This window comes from Solanum verrucosum, unplaced genomic scaffold (assembly GCF_900185275.1).
Source record: "Solanum verrucosum unplaced genomic scaffold, falcon-dt-bn FXZP01000032.1, whole genome shotgun sequence".
Taxonomy (NCBI): domain Eukaryota; kingdom Viridiplantae; phylum Streptophyta; class Magnoliopsida; order Solanales; family Solanaceae; genus Solanum; species Solanum verrucosum.
The window spans coordinates 430,185-450,978 of record NW_026020569.1 but is presented as its reverse complement, the minus strand read 5'-3'; the positions used below and the strand labels follow the sequence as shown (position 1 = coordinate 450,978).

Genomic DNA, 20,794 nt, shown 5'->3' with positions numbered 1-20,794 from the left:
ATATCTTGTCGTTAAGAATAAAATCAGAAGTTAAAGCAATTTTGTTACAAAATATAATAGAAAAGACATTTCATGAGTAGCTTTTACCTGCTTTTTTTTTTCTACTTAATTAATATTCAATCTTTCCTAACTTTATTCTTTTAATTAAGTTATAGATTTGGGGTTTCTCTTTTGGACCCATAAACTAAGAATAAAAAAATAGAATCAAAGATTGAAAATGTGATTTGATAATCATTTGGCGTTATAGAAATGATAATTGTAAGTTGGGTCTATGAAGCTTCCCTCCACATACCATAGCCACCGAAACAGTTTATGTATACATAAAAAAAAAATGTAACTTTTCTTTTTTTTATTATACATAATTAGTCCAACACCTATTCGCTTTTTTAGGTCCCCATTTCGTAGAATTGGCAAATATCACATGGTGTTGCCTCTTTGATTTTGGACTTTTAAGGCCACTCTCCCACCAACTCCGCCCCCACAAAACTCACCGTCACCAACCACAAAGTTAATGTACAAAACAAATACTACCAACAAAAATTGATAGTGGCTGGTTTAGAGTATTGGTTGAACCTTTTTTATTTTTTGGTAATGGTTGAGGCTAGACATTATTGAGGAAAAGACATATTCAATTGTGTGATTAACTGAGCTAATAAATGAGCAGGTCAATAGATAATTCGTATATTAATTTTACCACCTATAATTAATTAGAGTATCAGTTGTACATTTTGTAAATATTGATAAAATGGCACTACCGTACGTGTTTTATATATTAGTTTATGTTTTGTTTCTCAAGAGTCAAATATTATAAATTTTGACTAATATTTCAAAATATATTTTCTCATCAAATTAACGTAAGAAAAGTTATTATTGTCCTTTGTAGTACTACTCATCAAAATTTAAATTTTAAATATAAAATATTAAGTTGATCTAATTAATTTACTAATATAATTTTGAAAATAAGAAAAACATAACTTATTGATTACAAGTGGACTATATATTTCCCAACTGTGATGCCGAGTGAGAAAGAAACCATGCACAGTACACAGCTTGTCAAAATAGACTAAAGATTGAAATCTAAGAACATGACACCAAATCAACTTAGTATAATTGGTCCATAAACATTCAATCAATATATTATCATATATATATGCATGTCAATGTGATGCTTGTATTATTTTCCCCAAATAGATGCTCATAATTTTTTCTTTTGGTGACAGAAACTGAATGATGCAATGCACGTGCATCTCATTGATCAAGCTGTCTAATATTAATTTTTTTTTAAAGATTTGATGAAGCTGCATGTCTTCGAATCTTCTATTTCGACACAAAAACTTAGTAGTAAGAAATATGTAGAGCTATAATTCTTGAGCCGAGGATCTATCAGAAACAATATCTTTATCCCACAAAGATAGAGGGTAAGCTATGTGTATGTGTACTACTGATTCCATCCTTTCCCAGACCCCATTCGTGGGATATACAGTAAATGTTGTGTTATAATCCTAGAGGTACAATTCTCCACTGCAATATTTTTTAATAACAATAAATGGAAACATTAGACTTATATATGTTTTTTTTTTTTTATAGAGGTGTGGAATTTAATTTTGGCTTGATGAAAGCTGGCATTGACAAAATGAAAAGGGAGTACAGCAGCCGGCAAAATAATTCTATATTATTAATTAATTAACGTAATCCATTGAACACGGAATTAATTAGTAGTAATAGTAGTGCACTTGTTTGAGATTTTTAGTGGTCCAAAATGCGAGCCCATTCTATATTTATGATTTCTTCCCTACTTCATGAGAATATTGCAGAGAATTTAAGTTTGAAAAATATATAATGTGGAATCTTCTGCATATTCTCGTTGGCACAGTTATAGTATCATTTCGAATTATCTGTCGTAATTTCTAAAAATAGTTACGTTAAATTATTTATCATTTGAAACAGAGATAGTATTTTGCTTTAGAGGAAGGATTTGCTCATCTCCCTAGCAAAAAGACTTGTTTAAAAGCAAATATCCCATAAATCATTTTTTAATTATATGAATGCATTACTTTACTTATGATAATACAAGACGATCATGATGTGTAATTGTGGATATGCTATCTATTTATTTATTTATTTGTGCAAAAAAGCGTACAATAGTACTGAGTTTTTGGATGTATAGTTATTTATATATTTCGTAGTTATCCTTTTCTTTTACGTCAAATAAGAATTTCATTAGGTCATCTTTATTTATAATGGAGAAACTCGCTAAATAATAATCTACTAAACAAATAATTATAGAACTAGAGCTGATAATTGAACGTAATAGCGTCGAACTACTAAGCAAAAAATAAAATAAAATGTCACATCTGATGGAATCAAGGGATATTTTAATTCCAAAATGAGTGGATAAAATAAGTTTCAATATATATAAGCTTCTCATTGTTTCCGTCACATCATGAAGATCAAGGGATATTTTAAGTCCAAAATGAGTGGATCAAATAAGTTCCAATGTACATAAATTTCTCAATAATTTATGCTGTCACATCATGAAATAATAATTAATCATCAACTTTTAAATGATTTTTGAATTTAAATAGGAGACTATTTGGAAAAGGTTATAAAGTGCCTGTAAGGAAAAGGTTAAGCCTGTTTATTTTAACACACGATTAAATTAAAGATCCATATAATACCTATTTCCCTCCAAAAGAGATACAGATCAGAATTCATAAACTTTATTTTAATGAAATGACCTATTCCTACATGAATTTGGAAACTATGTTCAGATCAAATTAGGAATTTTTGTATTTTCGTGTTCAGAAACGTTCACGAAATGCTGAAGCAAATATACAATCCCTAAAAATAAAATAGAAGTAAGAACTAATCATGAAACTTTAATTTAAACTCCCTTCACCATATAATTGACGAGTTAACGCAACAAGGATGAAAGTAGATTTTGTACATTTAGTCCAGCAATGGATCACTGGTATTACATCTTTTATTCTGAACTTTATGCTTCATCTACAATTAACTATATATCATCAACTCCAAGAGACTATACGGAAGTTGTGCCATATACAAATTACCTCCGGGTTATTCCGGATATCACATTGCACCAGAGAGATATAAGTACTATACGTTTAAGCTGGGAAGAAGCCAAAGATTGAAGAGGGACGACGAAAATGTCAGAAACCAAGCCAAGAAAGCCATGGTAGCGGAGAGTTGGTAACGGGTGCATAAAGTTCCCTCGCAGAATGAGCTTCTAGAATGAATAAGAAAGTCAGCCACACTAGCTGTTGAACATGATGCAGCTAGTGCTAGAAATGACAGGACCTGTTAGATGCGACAACGAGATGGCATTTGATTAGAGAAGAAGATTATATAAGGTAGATTTTTCAGTATATTGAACAAGGTACATACCCAATCTCCTAATACAACAAGTGACATTATTCCAGGCAGACGAGTTGGGAGTTTAATAAGAACTGAGAATGCATCCACCATTGCTAGTGTCAAGCTCCACGCCATAAGCAAACCCATTACTGTCACCAAAAAGCTGCAAGCAACAAAAGTTGAAGTAGGTAAATCAGCTTCACAGCTAGAAGATTATGTTCTGATACTTCTTTACGTCTAAATATTTCTGTACCAGCGCAATTAGTTCATTTAATAACATATCTATTTCCTTCACATTCTGTTTTAAGAGAATAACCATAAACAGCAAATTGGCTCTTAACACATATCTGTTGGCAAATACTGGGATTCTTGTAAAAGGGCAGAGAATGAGATCATAAAGTGCAATCCCAACCCCATATCGACAAATGACTCATTACATCAGTTATAATTTGTTTGGTTATACCTATTACTACTGTGACTAAAGCGGTTCGAGAGACTATGTGCAAGAAACCCCAACTCCTGAAAGAACAAAAAAGATAGAAGAAATGCAGGAATAGCACCGTACAAACAAAAGAGACGAAGAAGTGTATGATCTGATATCATCATCAACCAATAGTAATATGGAACTGTAGCCTTAAAGATGATACGTCTATATTATTTTAATGAAGAAGCACATGAGTTCAATATGATATTTCAATTGGTAACAAATAAGGAAATGCTGACCCCAAAAACACTTCCGACTTGCAGCTCTTAAGATAAACGCCAAATACAGTATAAGTAAAAGCTGTTACTAGTTCTACATCTCCAAATGTTCTTTGGAAGATAAGAGACCTAGCAAAAGTTAACTATCTATGCCGTGCTAGGAAATGTTCTACCATCACTTCCACAGCACCAACATCCACACCCATTAATGACTAAACTGCACGAATGAAACAACACAATTGTATATACACTCCACAAGATCTCAAGTAGGTGTAACTACTTGTTCTCTGCTTCCCACACTGTAACATTGAAAATCAATCACAACATTTACATCTGACTAGCTTCATCCACAGATCCTTTTTGTATACCTAAGCTAACTTTAATGGGTCATGTAAAGCACCACTTAATAGCTGTCAGTTCTCTCACCTATTTATCAAGGAAACTCACAACCAAAATCATTTGGCAGCCATTCCATGAATGTAACTATTTCTTCTGGCAAAGTTTCGGTAAATACATTACAAATAACCGTCCACCCAGGATTTGTTAACGAATTAATGTATAAAACTGAAGAAAGATACGCCTAGACAAAACAATAAAACAGCAAATACACAGATCATATATGCGGCAAATGGCAAATAATACACCAAAAATCAATGTGTCTCGTGTCTCAGCCTAACACGACAAATGAAGTTAATATTAGTCGCGATAGAAACATAAATGATGATGACGAGGAGGAGAAAGAAGTGGATCTATCTCAATCAATGTGTCTCGTGTCTCACCCTAACACGACAAATGGAGTTGATATACGTTACGACAGAAACATAAAAGAAGATGACGAGGAAGAGAAAGAGGTGGATCTATCTAAATCAATGTGTCTCGTGTCTCACCCTAACGTGACAAATGGAGCTAATATACTTTACGACAAAAACATAAAAGATGATGACGAGGAGGAGAATCAATGTGTCTCGTGTCACACCCTAACACGACAAAGGGAGTTGATATACGTTACGACAGAAACATGACTGATTGATGACGAGGAGGAGAAATAGGTGGATCTATCTCGATCAACGAGTCTCGTGCCTCACCCTCACGTGATAAATGAAGTTAATATATGTTAAGACAGAAACATAAATGATGATGACGAGGAGGAGAAAGAGGCGGATATATCTCATTCTCAATAAAAGCTCATCTACAAATGCATACTAGTTGACACCGCCGAATTAAAAGCTGGACTTTCTTGGTCCGTAAATGGATCAACACGTATTACAAAGTCACACAAACAACATTTCCAGGAGAAAGAACAGTTGACATTCCTACAGCTAGTTGTTCTTCGTATCACAAACAACATCATTCAGATGACCTGTAGAAGCTTATTATCTTATTGACCTATTTTACTCATTCTCACCTTGTTCTTTCCTTTCTTTTTTTTTTTTTTTTGCTATTTTTTTATATCTTTGTTTCCCCTTGTGTTTTTCCTTCCAATCCTCATTCACCTACTCCATATCTATTTAATAGTTTCTTCTAGCTACTCAATTTAAAAGCAATCTGCCGCCACTCAATTTGCGGTCATCAACTTTTCATAACACAACAATCTTCCAAGTTTCAACCAAAAAGAGACTCAACATAAAATTCAATTTTCGTTCTTCTTGTTCTCCTTTCAGACGTATGCTCGGTTAGAGCTGCCAAATGACTATATGATCATCAGTCAATTGTACCTCAACTCACCTTCTAATTTCAACTAAGTTCCAGTCCGAAGTGGCAATTGAGCTGTTAAACTAGTTTTTTTCTGGCCATCAAGGAATTAAAAAATACCTACTTGTTAAAAAATGATCATCATAAATTGCACGGCTAGGTCAAAAAGTGAAGGCTATACAATATAAAGTACTAAAAATTCAATCTTTTATCAAACTGCATATGGAACATACAAACACATCAACACAGAAAGTTACCAATCAGAAATCTCCTAAAACTAAAAAAAGTAGCAAAAATTCAAGAATTAACTGATTCATCTCAGAAACAAGAAAAAAAAAAAGGAAACAGAGAAAGAGAAAATTACCAGAAAGCAGTGTAGCTATAGAAAGGGATATCGAAACACATGAAAAGAAGTGAAGCAACAGAGAAGATAGCCTGTCCTAATCTCAAAGCCAAGCTACCACTAGAACCCAAAGCCCCTGGAAGTTCATCCATGTCGTAACTGACATGCCAGAGACTTGCACAAATTTGCTAATATAATGAACTGAGATGTTTGTCATATCCAATTTCAGCTTTCTACGCATTCCATGCCACGTTTACATCAAAGAGGAAGAAGCAACCGAACAGAGGAAAAAAGGAAAAAAATTAATGATAAGAAGATGTAGTTGTGACGTATGAATGAGTAAATTGAGAAAAAAGATTATGTTCTTCTCTAATGTCTTTTGCTAAAGCTTTCAATTTGGGGCAATATGATCTTGTCTGGCTTCCAAAAGAAACAGGTCCAGTGGTTGCGGGAATACAAAATTGAAGCGGTGGCGGTGGACTTTTATGACTTCTTAGTCTATCTTTCTTCTCTTTTTGGCTTAGTATTTCTTTTTCTTTTTCTTTTTTTCACACAATAATTATTTGATCATTTTATAGATTTTACAGGAAATTTAAATTTCTCACTATTAACAACTTACATATTGGAAATGAAGAATGCCATTTACAAGCAAGTACAAGTAGAGCCAATTAGATCGGGTGTCAGGAATGAAATTGTTCTTTCCTAATTAGAAATTTCGAATTCGAGACCTTCCACCCGAGATCCAATGCGGTGCAAATTCAAACTCCGATACTAGACATCCAATAATAAAAAAAAAAGTAGAGCCAAATTGAATCGGGAACCTCTACTTTTTGGAAGGGAATATATTTTTCATTTGGACGATATAGTTTTTATAATGATGGTCATCCTCTAAGGGAAAATTTTGCAAATCCATCAAGGTTCCATTAGGCAGGACATTTTAGGATCTTTCATGAATGCCATTTACTGGGCAGTGAGCTAAGTTCATTGTTACTACACACTCAGTGTTCCATATATGGCAGATTCAATGATTTAAGCACAATATACAGTGAGAGAATTTTGTTCTTGTATTATTTGGGAATAAAATAACACAGCTTAGTAATATGATTACACACATAAATACAAGTACAACAGAGTTCAATTTCCCGATAATTGGAGTTCAGAAACTGAGCTAGCCTCCACTAATAGGAGGTATAATGGCCAATTCATCTCCATCTTTGACAGTGGTGGACTCAGCTGTGTATTCCTCATTCCGGGCAAGAAGCATGCACCCACGAATCTCTTCCAACCGTGGAAAGTGAGAAATGACCTTATTCAAGCAGTCACCGGCAGTACTACCATAAGAAACTTCCAATGGCATTTCAGTCATGCCAGTCAGATCTCTAGCACGGGCGAAAAAAAGAAACTTTATTTGAAGAGATCTACTCTCATCTCCATTCTGTAGAGCTTCCACATCTTTACTGTCGATTCGTTTATCAATCATGACGATTACAAATAACCTGTCCAGTATATTCAACAGTAGGGGTAACATCTATCAGTTATGCTCCGATTCCAAAGCCATGGTTTCTGAGAAATCAAAATTGATGACAGAAATAGCATGTAGTTTTTCTCAAGGACAGGAGCTAAGTAGTAAGCACCACGGCAATGACTAAATCATACTATTCGCCCTCTTGAATTAAAGAATAACTGAATATTTAAAAGGATCTGTTACTCTTTCCTAAGAAATTAAGACTAAATAGTTAAACAAACACAAAACTTAACTTCTACAAGAAGTTGAAATCTAAAAGGAAGTTAAACACTTACTATAAGTAGACTAACTAAAGACTCAAAAATAGTTCGACCTTAGAACTATGTTAACATGGCCAAAAGTGATCAACATCTTATGTAATTGAAAATAATGCTTTTGCAATTTGACCAAAAACATTAACCCAAGTCCACACACTTCACACTGAAAGAAAAGGATGTTCCTTCTTTTACAACATTAAGTTCAATGCAGAATTAACAGTCATTTTAAAATGAATGAAGAGAACTAAAAAGAAAGGGTAAATTCAAGCCAAGTTCACTACATCCATGTATGTACTTACATTATGGTTAAGATAAACTAGTAAATAATATAGAAGTGTTGGATTTCCCAGTAATGACAGAAAGTGACTCACTTATTTAAGAAAGAAACGAGAAAAAATGACACAAACTAAAAGAGTATAAAAGTATTGGATTTCCTAGCGACAAAATAAAACTTATTTAAGAAAGAAACGAGAAAAAATGGCACAGGCTAAAAGAGTATTGAAGAGTTGGATTTCCTAGTAACAACAAAAAGTGACAAACTTACTTGAGAAACAAACGAGAAAAGATGACACAGCATATTCTTTTGGAAGCTAAGATCAATTTATAGGATTCAGTCAAAACACAGCCCCACCCCCCCAAAAAGAAGGAAAAAGCAAAGCAACCAGCTACCACATAAGGAAGTAGATAGGATAAAGATACACCAATTTGTTAAAGGCATTACACCCGACTATGCTATGCTGTAGATACAATCAAACTACGCTTCCAGATTTCACACATATACTAATCCATTAACTTGTTGAGTTCCAAATAAAAGTTTCAAAATTAATTTGCACAAAATTTGGTAAAGACCCATTTCGAAAGAAGACATGTATATTTTTCTTCATTCTAAGATATCACTGTTAACATATCAATCAAATGTAACGAAAAAGGATTACACTAAACTGTGCCAATTCCTGTGTCACTTTTCTATTTAAGGATGGTAAAACATGTTAAGACACCATTCTACAAATGATATTATTAATACAACTTTCATGAGTTTTAACAAGTCAAATACACTTACCTAGTCAATTTAAACTTTGATGTAATGTTTTCTCCCATCGAACTAATGCTTGCCCTATTTTCTCTAATATTCTCTTTTACTACTACTTATATCACATGACTAAAAGAAGTTTAAAATAATTGATTAATCATCATTTTGGCCTCAGGTGCCAATTTTTTCCTCCTAGTGTACTAGAGAGGAAGTTGGTACTATAAGTTACAGAGCACTGATGCCAAAAGGGTACTCCATTCCATTGGTAGAGAAGCAGTTCTACTGATGGATTCTTACTAGTAGCAGTAGTTCTTTACGAATGTTGGCTAACTTATATTTTCTTCCAAACCAAATCATCCAAGGTTAGCCAACCCACAGGATGATTTGGATTGAAAGAAAATATAAGTTAGCCAGCCATCATAAAGAACTAATCATCCTGGTAAGACTCACTGGGTATGTTGTTGTTGTCATCCTGATAAGGCTCATGCCTGATGTCTGTGTTCAGAACCCTACAATGGGCTTCATGGCAAGCTGCACCTCCCCCCTCCCCCCTCCCCCACAAACCTCCTCAACAAAGAAGAAAACATTCCATTTAGACAGCACAGAAATGATTCTCTTCTTACTTCTTAATTTATTTTTTAGTTTCTTTTAATTTGTCGCCTAAAACTGTCTATACAAGTTTGTTTATCAGCTAATTAAGGCATTCACACGATTATCTTTTCTATTTCTTTCCTTATTTTTCTAGTTTTCCTTGATGTTTTGCCTCAAACTAGAAAATAAATTCAAGTTGAATCCATAAACGTTCTGTGTGACTCCTCAATGAACATTGTATTCTCCAAGTATCTGGAACATGTAATTCTGTTCTAGCTTCTAGCTAGAAGCAAAGTATATTATAATAACAAAGGAGTAGTTAATTAGCATCTTCCAAAATAAGGTCAAATTATGTGATTTTGGAAAATTATCGAATTATTGAAGTGCTCAATCCACTTACGGAGCAATTTTCATCGGCTATTCATATGATAATTTGAGAATTCACCCAAAACTAAAAAGCTGTATTCACATAGGAACAAATCAAAGAGGAATTACAGAAGGTCGAAGATACCTGAACCCAAAAGTAGAAGAGGGAGACGCACTGATGCTCTTCTCTTGAAGAATTAAGGCAAAGTAATAGCCCTAATTTCCGATAGAATTCTAAGAAATCTGCAGAAGTGAGGGAGTGGGCAGAATGGAAAAGAGGGCACAAAAATAGTTAAATATAGAATTTCCCACCCAGTTTTTTTTTTTTATTAGTTACTATTACTAGTCCAATCTTTTTTTATTCCATATTACTCATAAAAATATATTAGAATTTCCCATCCAGTTCAATTAAAAAAAGAGTTAAGAAATCTTAGTGAATTTAAAATCCTGTATATTAGAGAAATAATTTATTATCGTGTTATCTAACATAAAATTCAACTTTAAAGTATAAAAAAAGTTCATCAACCAAACCAGGACTAAAGTATAACGACTTATTAATGCTATATAATTAAGAGAGAAGATATGTTTTAAATGGTTAATTTATCTTGATGAGCTTTTAATAACATTAAAAAGATTTTAAAATTTGAGTTAAATATGTTTAATAGGAACACTTTATCAAGTTTTTAATAGAAACATATAGTAATTCAAATATCTAAAAAAAAAAAATTACTAACAAGGGTAAAAGACTTGTCATTGTATTTTGCCTAAATAATTTACTCTTTCAATCTCATTTTTACTATCGCTTTAGTTATTTTAGCTCTATTATGAAAATCATACTCATTTTAAATGTCATTTTAGTTAATTTAGCGTGTATTAAGAAAATAATAAATATAATTTATAGTTTACTAAATTATTTTTTCATTAAATATTGTGCATATTTTTAAAAATTTTAATGTGTATAATCGAAAATAATTATTAATTTGAATTTCTAAAGTAGTACGTAATTATTATTTTTGGAGAGCTAAAATGATTCTAATGTCTAAATTCTAAAATATAAGGGGGTAAAATATTTGATTTTAATTTACAGTAAAGTATGATGGGGATATTTTTACTTTTTTAGTACTTACAATTTATTTCTAAAAAGTTTTAGCCAGATACGACGGGAGCCTTATCTTCGTGTGGCTGAAACTGTAGAAACCTTGTCTATTTCACTGTTTGTTTTTAATTAATTATACATTAATTCTGTAGTTTGCAGTTAGTTGAATGGGGAGTATTGCTGCATATTGTGGTGGATTGCTATGTTGTTCCCAGTTGCGATCGAACAATTCAAGGATAGTTTCGGGCTTATCGGTGTTGGAACAGGTGGATAAGGAGTTGATGAAGGGGGATGAAAGGGCTGCTTTGTCTCTTGTCAAGGATTTGCAGGGAAAGCCTGGTGGCCTTCGCTGTTTTGGCGCTGCTAGACAGGTTCGTTTTTGCAATGTTCTCTTCATTAACATTTTTTCTTCGGATCAATTCAGCAGGCACAGTCCCCACAAATTCATAATTCGGAGGATATATAATAGGTTTTCACTGTTTTTATTCTACATAGCAAAGTTTTAAGCCGAGGATCTATCGGGAACAACTTTGGTACGGGTAAGGTCAGTGTACACACTACCCCACTTGTGGGTTAGACTGGCTACGTTGTTGTTGTTCTGAGTTTGAGGCATTGTTGTATAGATGAGTTAAACCTATTTTCCTTTTGTTGGTTAATCTTTTTGCATTTGTTATAAGTTTTTAGTTATATGTAGATATAAATGGTTTGTAAGCAAGGGCGAAAGTTTACTTTGTTGTTAGTGATTAGCTGGGCTTAGTGGTAAACTATATCTAGTTAGGTTGAATAGTTAATCGTTACGATTTTATTGGACAGACATTGGCCTTGTATTCTCACAAATCTTCTGCTTTAAGCTTACAAGTTTATTGAAGAAACATTTACCTTGTAATTCTCTGAGCTTATGTAGGAAAACTGCTTTAACTTTATGTGTAGGTTCATGCAGGTACCACAGAGGCTGTATTCCTTGGATGAATTGAAGTTGAATGGAATAGAAGCCATATCTCTTCTATCACCAGTTGATGCCACCCTTGGAGCAATTGAAAGGAATCTGCAAATTACTGCTATTTTAAGTGGTTCTGCTGCATGGTATGCGCTTGATTTGAGCCCACAACAGATCCTTTTTGTTTCTCTGGGGGTTCTGTTTCTGTGGACTCTAGACTTGGTAAACTCTTAAGATGCCTGTCAATTTGTCTTCTGGAATTTCTCTATGGCTGTTCAAAGATCATTTTTATATCTTTTCTTTAGAAATTTCTTGAAAATTTGTTCCGAAGGTCAGAGTCATGTTATTCACCAAGCAATTGATTTGCTGTGAGTTTTACAAGATTGATGGCTGCTTTTCTCCTGGAGAAACTCAAAGTTTAGTTTTACTTTAAACAAATTGCTAGGAACAAAAACCGCATTTCTAGTGGTTACCAGCTTTAATTTTCGTCTATAGAAGATATTCTGAAAGAGATAAATCTACATCAGAGGGTTAAAAAGAAAATCTACAACAGAAGAGGGGAAGAACTGAATACCAACTGACATAAGAAAAATCACCAATATGACCAAAATCTCCAATATAGTGCTCCTATAGCTTTACTCCAAAAGGGTTGTCAAAACTTATCTCATGCATGTCAATTTATGAAATCACTCTGTAAAAATTAAGCTTTCATGAAACAGTTACTATTGACATATCCAGATAAATAACACTTTTTCTTTCCCTGTGTTGCCATTTCTCTACGTTTGAAAATCACACTGGGGACATGCTTATGATAATTTGCTAGTTTCATGTTATGTCATATTTCAGGAATATAAAGGAGAACAATCTTAACCTTGTGATAACAGTTTACACTCTTGTTTATGTATATTTGACTGTTAGTCTACTTAGTGAGTCAACAGAGGTGAAAGTAAGAAGCCTAAAACATGGAGTTATGTGTTCTAAGACATTTCAAACATGATTACTGAGTTATTCATATTTGTGCATAGGTTTCTTTCAATGGAGGAGTTGGTACTTTGGTCCTTGACACAATTGGCCATACCTTCAGTCAGAAGTACCATAACAGGGTTATTCAAGTGAGATTCATCACTCTCATTCTCTCTCTGTCTCCCTCTCTTCACCTACATATATGAATGCACACTAAAGAGTATTTAGTTTTCAACTTTTCTGGAAAAAACAACTAAAAAGGCTCTAGTTTTCAACTCTCTTAGATTGTAACATCTTGCAAAAGACTTACAGATTGATTAATATTCAGAATTTGTTTCTTCATTTTCACTTTCTTGCTTCTTCTCAAAAATAATAATAATTCACGTTCCTGCTTGCAATGTCCTTGATACACAAGTATTTAATTTCCTTATCATTTACCTCTACTTTTCTCTCTCTGAAAGTCATTATTAGTTTGGCTTTTCTTTTCTGTGACTTGTCTTGTAACAAGCTGTTCATTCCCCAATTCTGATCTAGCATGAAGCTGGGCATTTCTTGATTGCCTACTTGCTGGGTATTCTTCCTAAGGGGTATACACTCACCAGTTTGGATGCTTTGAAGAAGGAAGGATCGTTAAACATCCAAGCAGGAACAGCCTTTGTGGACTTCGAATTTATTGAGGAAGTAGGTAGTCTCCTATCAATTTTTTAACCTCCAGTAAAGTTTTTCAGTGTTGGTTGTTCCTTGAATATTGCTCTTTCTTCTCCTATAAGCTTTCTGGGCTGGGCAATAATCATTTGTGTATAATTACTCTCTCTAGTTTGACCCTGATTTATTGCCGTGCAGGTAAATAGAGGAAAAGTAACAGCCACGGTATTGATCTCTGTCATAATTATCACGTATGTTTATTTCTGTGACCTGGTATATGATTCCTTCACTAATAATGCACTTCTAACAGATGCTGAACAGGTTTTCATGTATCGCGCTAGCAGGTGTAGCAACTGAGTATCTTCTGTTTGGGTATGCTGAGGGAGGTCTGTCTGACATTAATCAGGTTTATGTTATTCCTATGCCTCCTATAACCTGAATAAAATCCAACTTTCTAGGTTTATTTTGCTCAGTTCATATCTCAACTGAGTGGGACATTTAAATTAGGACATGACATCATATAGTACACTGAGAATTTTACTATTTGAAGTGCAATAAACAGCTAGTGCAGTCCTTATATACTCTTCCTCTAAGAAGAACAGGAGCTATTAATAAGAGAAACTGCCATATTTCCATTAAACAATAGTGCTCCTACCTAGATTTATCGTAGATTGCTATTCACTTTCATGCATAAAGAGTTCGGTCTTCCACCTGCTACTTTTTTCTTGATGCAATTGTACAAGGCTGAGATCCCTACATCCTTTCTCTAGATATTGTGCATTCGTTCAGTTTTCACCAAAATGATTGATTCTATACTAAATGTTAAACAAAGGCTAATAAAAATTCCTGCTTGACAGTTGGATGCATTACTGAAAAGCTTGGGATTTACTCAGAAGAAAGCAGATTCTCAGGTGAGATGGGCTGTATTGAACACAATCCTCATTTTGCGACGCCATGAGAAGGCACGATCGACGCTTGCAGAGGCAATGACTCAAGGGAAATCTGTGGGCGTCTGCATTGACATCATTGAGAAATCCATCAGCGATGATGATTTGTAGCTTCATATTTCTTAAGATCCACCATATAATTCTGATATCCCCTATGATACTCCTTCATTCTCTATATAAAGTGATATTTTGTGTGAAGGTAAAATCAAGTTATTGCTTCTCGCCATAATTCTTCATACGCAAAACTTTGCTTGAGAAAGATGCAACAATGAGCTAACCAGTAACTTCACCAGAGCGCTTATTCTTTGTACATGATACCATTATCTAGTAGGAATGTATAAATATTTATAAATGATCGTCTTCTTTGAGAACATGAGAATGACAATAATGCAACTTTAGATAAAAGGCATTTTCTGAAATCCTAAAAGATATAAAAACTATAAGCTGTATCTAAAGTTTTCGCGATAAATGGTGTTTCATATGAAATTAACGAGATAACTGATTGATGGAAATCCATCTTAAAACTGTGAATTGAACCGTGCTGTTTGTCAATTGTCAGATTGGTAATTGGTAAGGATCACCATTTCATAGCCTTATCTGGATGTAGTAGTGTTTGACATCTCTCAACTGAATGGGTAAATGTCTGAGACTCATTAGATGTATCACTCAACAATACTTACTTTTGCCAAACACAGACAGATTCAATGATTATATCAGAGTCTAGGCAATATAGATTGCATACAACTTTGAGATGAACACTTAGCAAATCTAAGTAAATATCAGCATTTTGCAACTCACTATCTTAATAGATTATTACTTATACTTGATAATATACAGCAAGATAGTTGTCTCATTCATTGTCCAATTGGGTCACAGAAAGTTTAAACCTTGTAGTAACTTATAACAAAATTAAAAACCAAGAAATCATTCACAAGGTCTAAGATCTCTCTATGATTCAAGCTGGGCATACCAGATACCCTGGATTTTTACATCCTTAGGAGTCTTTGCCCCCAGATCAGTATCAGATGGCTGAATGCTCTCAAACACTCCAATCACCTCACCAGTCTGTGGGTTGCTCTTGGTAACAGTAAATGTGATCTTTCCTGTTAGAGACGCGGTATTCTTTACGTTCTCTTTCTGGAGCTCCTCTTCATCTCCTCTGCCTCCAGCTGGCAATGCAACAGCATTGTCATAACCAGTGGATCCACCCCTGCCCTTTGGGTCGAGAAATGATGAACCTCTGTATGATGGCACAAGGAAGTCACCACTGAAGCTCTCAGGCTTTCCAGATGCCACAAGTTGTTTGATGGTAAAGAGGAACGGAACACGCTCACCACCAGGAAGCTGGACAGTAACAGCAGCGTAATCAATTCCATCCTTCTCCTCAAACTTAACAGTGCCGTCAGGAGATACTTCAAAGGGTCCCTCAATCTCATCCAAAGTGTAGGTTAAGCGAGTCATAAGCTTGGTCTTTTGGAAGTCTGGGGCTGAATTTTTGCTTACGCCCTCTGCCTTGACGGTGAATGATGTTGGCTCTAAGCAGAACTTCTTGGCGTTGTATTTGCCTGGCTTGAAGGCAAAGCTATCAACACCTCCATCTATGGTAGGGCACTGGTTGGCAGTTCCAGTTCCCTTTACTTCCATGTATGTCTTGCTCTGAATCTCGTCAAAGGTTAGACGTTTTGGAACTCCTTCAGCATTAGCTCCCTACATGATCAAGTTGCAAATCTTTAGAAATTTTCTCTCTTAGACACAGGACATCAAAGAAAAGGACACAAAGCATAAAGCAGTTGATCACTAAAGGAACATGAACTATAGATGACAATATAAACATTCCAAAAATGAGCAGTTTTAAGTTACTCTATGAACCATCAAAGTCCAGATATAGAATTTTTGCTGCTATTTTACCTTCCTAGAAGATAATATAATATCATAGTGATTATAAGGCATGGTTGCTATTCTTACTAGTGTGTTCTATTTAACACTTTAAACGAGATGATTGCACAATTTAACAAAACAAAGACATTATTAACTTACTGAGACAACAAGGGCAGAAGTGGCAAGGGCAAATCCAGCAATCTTGGCAGCATCAGTACATTTCTGAGCAAAATCTTTAAGATCAGTTTGCAAAGAGCAAGAAAGCCTGGATGCAGATGGTTCAAGACCAAATGCCTTGCCCACACTTTGAGATGACCTCAATTGCAAGTTGTTTCTGGCAGAGACACCACCAACCTTAGTTGGTTGCATAAGAGTAGCAGCTGCTTGTAGAGAGGCTGCCATTTTGTTTTGTTTTGTTTTTCTGATCAGTTTTCTGCTGCTCTTTGTTTCTGTTTATTAGAAACTAACAAGTGTGACAGTTGGATGGTCAGATTGCAGAAATAATTTTTGGTGGTTTTGCTGTGGGTAAGATAAGATATAGGATAAGGTTTTCTTTCATTGGTGTCTTAGCTTGCCATGTGGCAGGCAATGTTAGTACTTTGGATGAAGATATACAACTCCTTCAATCTTGTATTTAAATTGATTGACAATCATGTTTTTGTTTGATATTAGCAATTAAAAAGAAATGGCCCATGCAGGTCTCGAACCTGCGACCTTCGCGTTATTAGCACGACGCTCTAACCAACTGAGCTAATGGGCCAGATATCTAAAATGTTATCTTATTTTTATATAGACAAAATTAATACACTTCCATTTTTATCAAAATAAAATGTGAACCAAAATATAAAATTATCATAGCATGGAGGTCTAATAATTTTTTAATATTCAAACTAATCTGAATGGAGGGAGTAACAGAGAAGGAATCGGAAGACTTAGTTAGTTTTTGGCCCCAAATTTCTAAATATTCCTGACAAATTATTTATGGGTGAAGTTTCACTATGCATTTGACCATATATTTTAGAAGAAATATTAGATTATTTCAAAAAATATGATTTATATTTATAAGTTCTAAAAGTTACTATAAATATCTTTAAGTTTGTATTGTCATTTTATAATAAAACATGTTGCGTTGAAAAATAACCTTATAACAAAATTGATAATAATCAACTACACCAAAATAACAATATGGACAAGAATCAAGAGCAATACACCAATCACATATTCAAACTTGTCACTGATTCACGATGAATTATAACTCATTAAAAACAAATTATTTTTTATTTTGCCATGTTCTACATAGATAGCAAAAATGAAAGTTATTAGTTATTAATGGAGTAATTTGGTAGATAAATATTAGTTGAAATTAATAAATGATGGATACTTTTTTTTTATAAAAATATAAAATTTGGAATATTTTTTTAATTTTTTAAAATTCTCAAATATTAGAACTTGGCCATATACTTTTTTTTAAAAAAATATTTTGGAACTTATGTTTTAATTATTCACTATTGGACAATATGTTTGGTCTGTGAAGAAGAAATTGGAAAGAAAAGTACTATATGACTCTGTATATTATAGAACTACGAACAATTGCGATTTAAAAAATGTCTGATTATCTTAAATATATAATATGTAATATCTAAAATGATAGTAATACTCAAGTATACAAAAAATATTTAATTTGTTATTGCAAGAAGTACAGCCGATTAAATAAAACAATACAGATATTTAAAATTTTAAAATAAGAGTATAGTCATCAAAAATAGACGTACAGTTCAACTACAAATTTGATATACAATTTCTTTGAGTTAAATTTTATATTTAATATATAAAAAATTTATTTAATATGTATAAAATATTAATTTATAACCTTATAAGTTATAACTCATGATTAACATTTTGAATAATAAATTTCATCATATTTTAAATCTATTTATAAAATTTACACAAATTAAATAATATTTACTATATGATACTAATAACAAATTTCATATTAGCAATAGAATAAACTCTTCTTATAAAGGAAAAAATGAAAGTTGACAAAAATAATATATTTTGTATAAATTACTAGTTTCTTTTTTCGCGTATCGACTACGCGTGTATTAACTAGTTCGGTAACTATAAAAGAGCATTTTAAAGCTCAATAGTCAGCACCATCTTTATGCGGAACTTGTGCGTTACCGGCGAGTAGTCCACCGAATTGCTCCTCTTAACCGTCCCGGCGACTGATGTCCGATGAAAACCCTAAATCCTCAAAGTAATATTACTTTTCTTCCCATTATCTTGGTATTCTTCCATTCATTAAGAAAAAGAACGAAGGAAAATCTGAGAACTCGATATTGGAATTCTTGCATGTTGGAATTCCGGTGATGATGTCCGATCAAAACCCTAAACCCTAAATCCTGATCTATCTATTGGTATTTTACTGTTCTTCCCATTATCTAGATATTAAGGTAAAATTCAAGAACTCGGATTTGCATCTTGAAATTCAAGAACTCGATAATTACATATTGAATTTTTTAACAATTCTAAGAAAATCCGAGAACTCGATATTGGAATCCTTGGATGTTGTCGGCTGTTTTCTGGGTTATCGGACTGAGGGCGATTCAATTGGAAAATGCAGATGCCACAAGGGATTGAATATGTACTCGACGCTTCACAATGATCACCTTTGACAAGCAATTCGGGAGCTGCGTTTGAAATACCCTGATGTTCACATCATATACGCAGATTACTAAAAAGCGTTCACAGCTGTTCTTAAAAACCACACCTTTCTGGGATTCTATACAAAGAATTTGATGAAGGCATGTTGTGGTAGGGGCGATGGTCCGTTGAACTTTGGATTTCGACCGACCCCTAATGCTTTGGAGAACCTGATTGACACACTCCTGAGCCAAAAAGTATTCATATTTCCAGAATTCAAGTTTGGAGAAGAAACAACAGCACAGCAGTAGAAAGGCATCATTCCAGGTTTCGTGGAGTTAAAAAAATGTCTTGTATTGTTAGGCATTTACTCTTCGTCTAAGACGGCTTTATTCCCACAAGACATCTTAATCCAAAGGGTGGAATGGAGAAGAAATTGGTCATTTTTACGGTAATTAGATTGACCAAATAGTCATTTGATGTATTTGCCAAATAATGGCAAGTTGTATAGCCAAACGTCATTTCCCAAGTGTTTTCCAAATATATTTGGGGCCAAACGGAACAATTTTTTTGTGGTCTTGAAGACTATACGACTCGTTTGGTCATAGATTTCCCAAGTAAAATTGGTAAATAGTGTTTGTTCATACAATTAGTCATTATTTGGCAAATTATCCAAATTTCCAAATACTAGAAAAAACTAGTATTTGAGTCAAATCTCATTATTTGGGAGCTATTATAAATTCAAATTCTACACTAACATTTTATCTTTACCAGAACACCCTCTATAGTAGTTTGCATTAATATTGTATTACATAATTTTTTACATAAACAATAAAACAGTGATGAAATATGAAAGTGATGATATGATTGTTGATAAAAATAATGAACAGTCGAATTAGGGTAACAAAGCCATGTGCTTTGTTTACTTCACTATATATGAAATGTTTTTTGTTGCACTCACTCTAACTGTCATATTGATCCAATGTCATGAACACTACTTGTTATTGAACTATCATATTGATCCAATGTCATGGACACTACTTGGTGAAAAATTTCACCATAGAAAATATTTGCCAAAAATATGGCTGAATGCTAGCTAACATTTGCCTTTTTATTGGAACTTGTTTTATAATTACAAAATCCAGCTGCTATTATCAATTCACGATCACTATAAACCTCCATTCAATGTAGGGAACCAGCGCCAATTTTAATTAGATACAATGCAAGTCTTACAACAAAGTTACAATGTTCAAACACACACGAAACAAAAAGTAGCTAGTTTAAATTCAAATTATTGGAAAGAGTTTTAGTGATGTCCTTTTTATTTTTATGTGATGAGGTGCAGTTAAAAGTTTTTACATGAATGAATTATAATGGCTTTTAAAACATCCATCTTTTTGAGTGAAGCCCTAAAACGACACATTGAAAGCACAGATCTCACAAAAGTTTTAAAGAATAAGCGTTTTTGGAATTCGTGACATTTTACCACGCAATTGAAGCGCAAATCTTTATCTAGAAATTTTCTTCATGTGGTAAGATTCAAAAATCAAAAATTAAAAAGGAACTATAAAATCGAACGTTCAAATTTCTTTTCCTTTTTTTTAAAATGAAAACTCGGTTATATAAACAAGGAATAAACTAAATTAATCAGAATCAGATTTAAAATCTCATAAATAACGAAAAACCAAAATTAAAAGTAAAGAAGTAGCAGATAGGATTTCCTCTCAGACAAATGCCTCGATTGTCTTCATTATTTTAAAAGAATGGATTATCAGACTCGTCATCTGTTTGTTCATCATTGAGG

At 33.5% G+C, this 20,794-nt stretch overlaps 4 protein-coding genes and 2 non-coding genes across 7 annotated transcripts; 1 reads left to right on the top strand and 5 right to left on the bottom strand.

The window, feature by feature from the left end:
- Positions 1–2,874: 2,874 nt before the first annotated feature.
- LOC125810813 (CASP-like protein 5C1) lies at positions 2,875–6,564 on the bottom strand. Its single transcript, XM_049490302.1, has 3 exons — positions 6,134–6,564; positions 3,406–3,538; positions 2,875–3,318 (listed from the first exon to the last, which is right to left on the bottom strand). The coding sequence occupies exons 1-3, from the start codon at positions 6,262–6,264 to the stop codon at positions 3,118–3,120; spliced, it is 465 nt and encodes a 154-aa protein (XP_049346259.1). The 5' UTR covers positions 6,265–6,564; the 3' UTR covers positions 2,875–3,117.
- A 596-nt stretch (positions 6,565–7,160) lies between these two features.
- On the bottom strand, positions 7,161–10,145 carry LOC125810816 (molybdopterin synthase sulfur carrier subunit). Its single transcript, XM_049490305.1, has 2 exons — positions 10,027–10,145; positions 7,161–7,608 (listed from the first exon to the last, which is right to left on the bottom strand). The coding sequence occupies exon 2, from the start codon at positions 7,590–7,592 to the stop codon at positions 7,281–7,283; it is 312 nt and encodes a 103-aa protein (XP_049346262.1). The 5' UTR covers positions 7,593–7,608; positions 10,027–10,145; the 3' UTR covers positions 7,161–7,280.
- Positions 10,146–10,996: 851 nt separating this feature from the next.
- On the top strand, positions 10,997–14,648 carry LOC125810803 (uncharacterized). 2 transcript variants are annotated; one of them, XM_049490292.1, is made up of 7 exons: positions 10,997–11,348; positions 11,918–12,136; positions 12,940–13,026; positions 13,412–13,558; positions 13,721–13,747; positions 13,833–13,928; positions 14,380–14,648. In XM_049490292.1, the coding sequence occupies exons 1-7, from the start codon at positions 11,145–11,147 to the stop codon at positions 14,578–14,580; spliced, it is 981 nt and encodes a 326-aa protein (XP_049346249.1). In that variant the 5' UTR covers positions 10,997–11,144; the 3' UTR covers positions 14,581–14,648. The 2 variants fall into 2 exon arrangements, with proteins under 2 accessions (XP_049346249.1, XP_049346250.1); XM_049490293.1 differs by having other exon boundaries at positions 11,048–11,348; positions 11,908–12,136.
- Positions 14,649–15,221: 573 nt separating this feature from the next.
- LOC125810802 (oxygen-evolving enhancer protein 1, chloroplastic) lies at positions 15,222–16,836 on the bottom strand. Its single transcript, XM_049490291.1, has 2 exons — positions 16,507–16,836; positions 15,222–16,176 (listed from the first exon to the last, which is right to left on the bottom strand). The coding sequence occupies exons 1-2, from the start codon at positions 16,747–16,749 to the stop codon at positions 15,418–15,420; spliced, it is 1,002 nt and encodes a 333-aa protein (XP_049346248.1). The 5' UTR covers positions 16,750–16,836; the 3' UTR covers positions 15,222–15,417.
- Positions 16,837–17,033: 197 nt separating this feature from the next.
- On the bottom strand, positions 17,034–17,107 carry TRNAI-AAU (transfer RNA isoleucine (anticodon AAU)). The gene has a single exon. It is a non-coding gene; the product is annotated as a tRNA-Ile (tRNA).
- Positions 17,108–20,709: 3,602 nt separating this feature from the next.
- LOC125811206 (small nucleolar RNA SNOR75) lies at positions 20,710–20,794 on the bottom strand. Its single transcript, XR_007441904.1, has one exon. It is a non-coding gene; the product is annotated as a small nucleolar RNA SNOR75 (small nucleolar RNA).

What these genes read in the sequence shown, in the direction of transcription:
- LOC125810813 (XM_049490302.1), bottom strand. Translation starts at nt 6,264, where the DNA reads ATGGATGAACTTCCAGGGGCTTTGGGTTCTAGTGGTAGCTTGGCTTTG. An exon ending in TATAGCTACACTGCTTTCTG is followed by an intron (nt 3,539 to 6,133) that starts GTAATTTTCTCT and finishes TGTTGCTTGCAG; the next exon opens with CTTTTTGGTGACAGTAATGG. An exon ending in TTGTTGTATTAGGAGATTGG is followed by an intron (nt 3,319 to 3,405) that starts GTATGTACCTTG and finishes CGCATCTAACAG; the next exon opens with GTCCTGTCATTTCTAGCACT.
- LOC125810803 (XM_049490292.1), top strand. Translation starts at nt 11,145, where the DNA reads ATGGGGAGTATTGCTGCATATTGTGGTGGATTGCTATGTTGTTCCCAG. An exon ending in ACTTCGAATTTATTGAGGAA is followed by an intron (nt 13,559 to 13,720) that starts GTAGGTAGTCTC and finishes ATTGCCGTGCAG; the next exon opens with GTAAATAGAGGAAAAGTAAC. An exon ending in GTCTGTCTGACATTAATCAG is followed by an intron (nt 13,929 to 14,379) that starts GTTTATGTTATT and finishes CCTGCTTGACAG; the next exon opens with TTGGATGCATTACTGAAAAG.
- LOC125810816 (XM_049490305.1), bottom strand. Translation starts at nt 7,592, where the DNA reads ATGATTGATAAACGAATCGACAGTAAAGATGTGGAAGCTCTACAGAAT.
- LOC125810802 (XM_049490291.1), bottom strand. Translation starts at nt 16,749, where the DNA reads ATGGCAGCCTCTCTACAAGCAGCTGCTACTCTTATGCAACCAACTAAG. An exon ending in CTTCTGCCCTTGTTGTCTCA is followed by an intron (nt 16,177 to 16,506) that starts GTAAGTTAATAA and finishes TTGATCATGTAG; the next exon opens with GGAGCTAATGCTGAAGGAGT.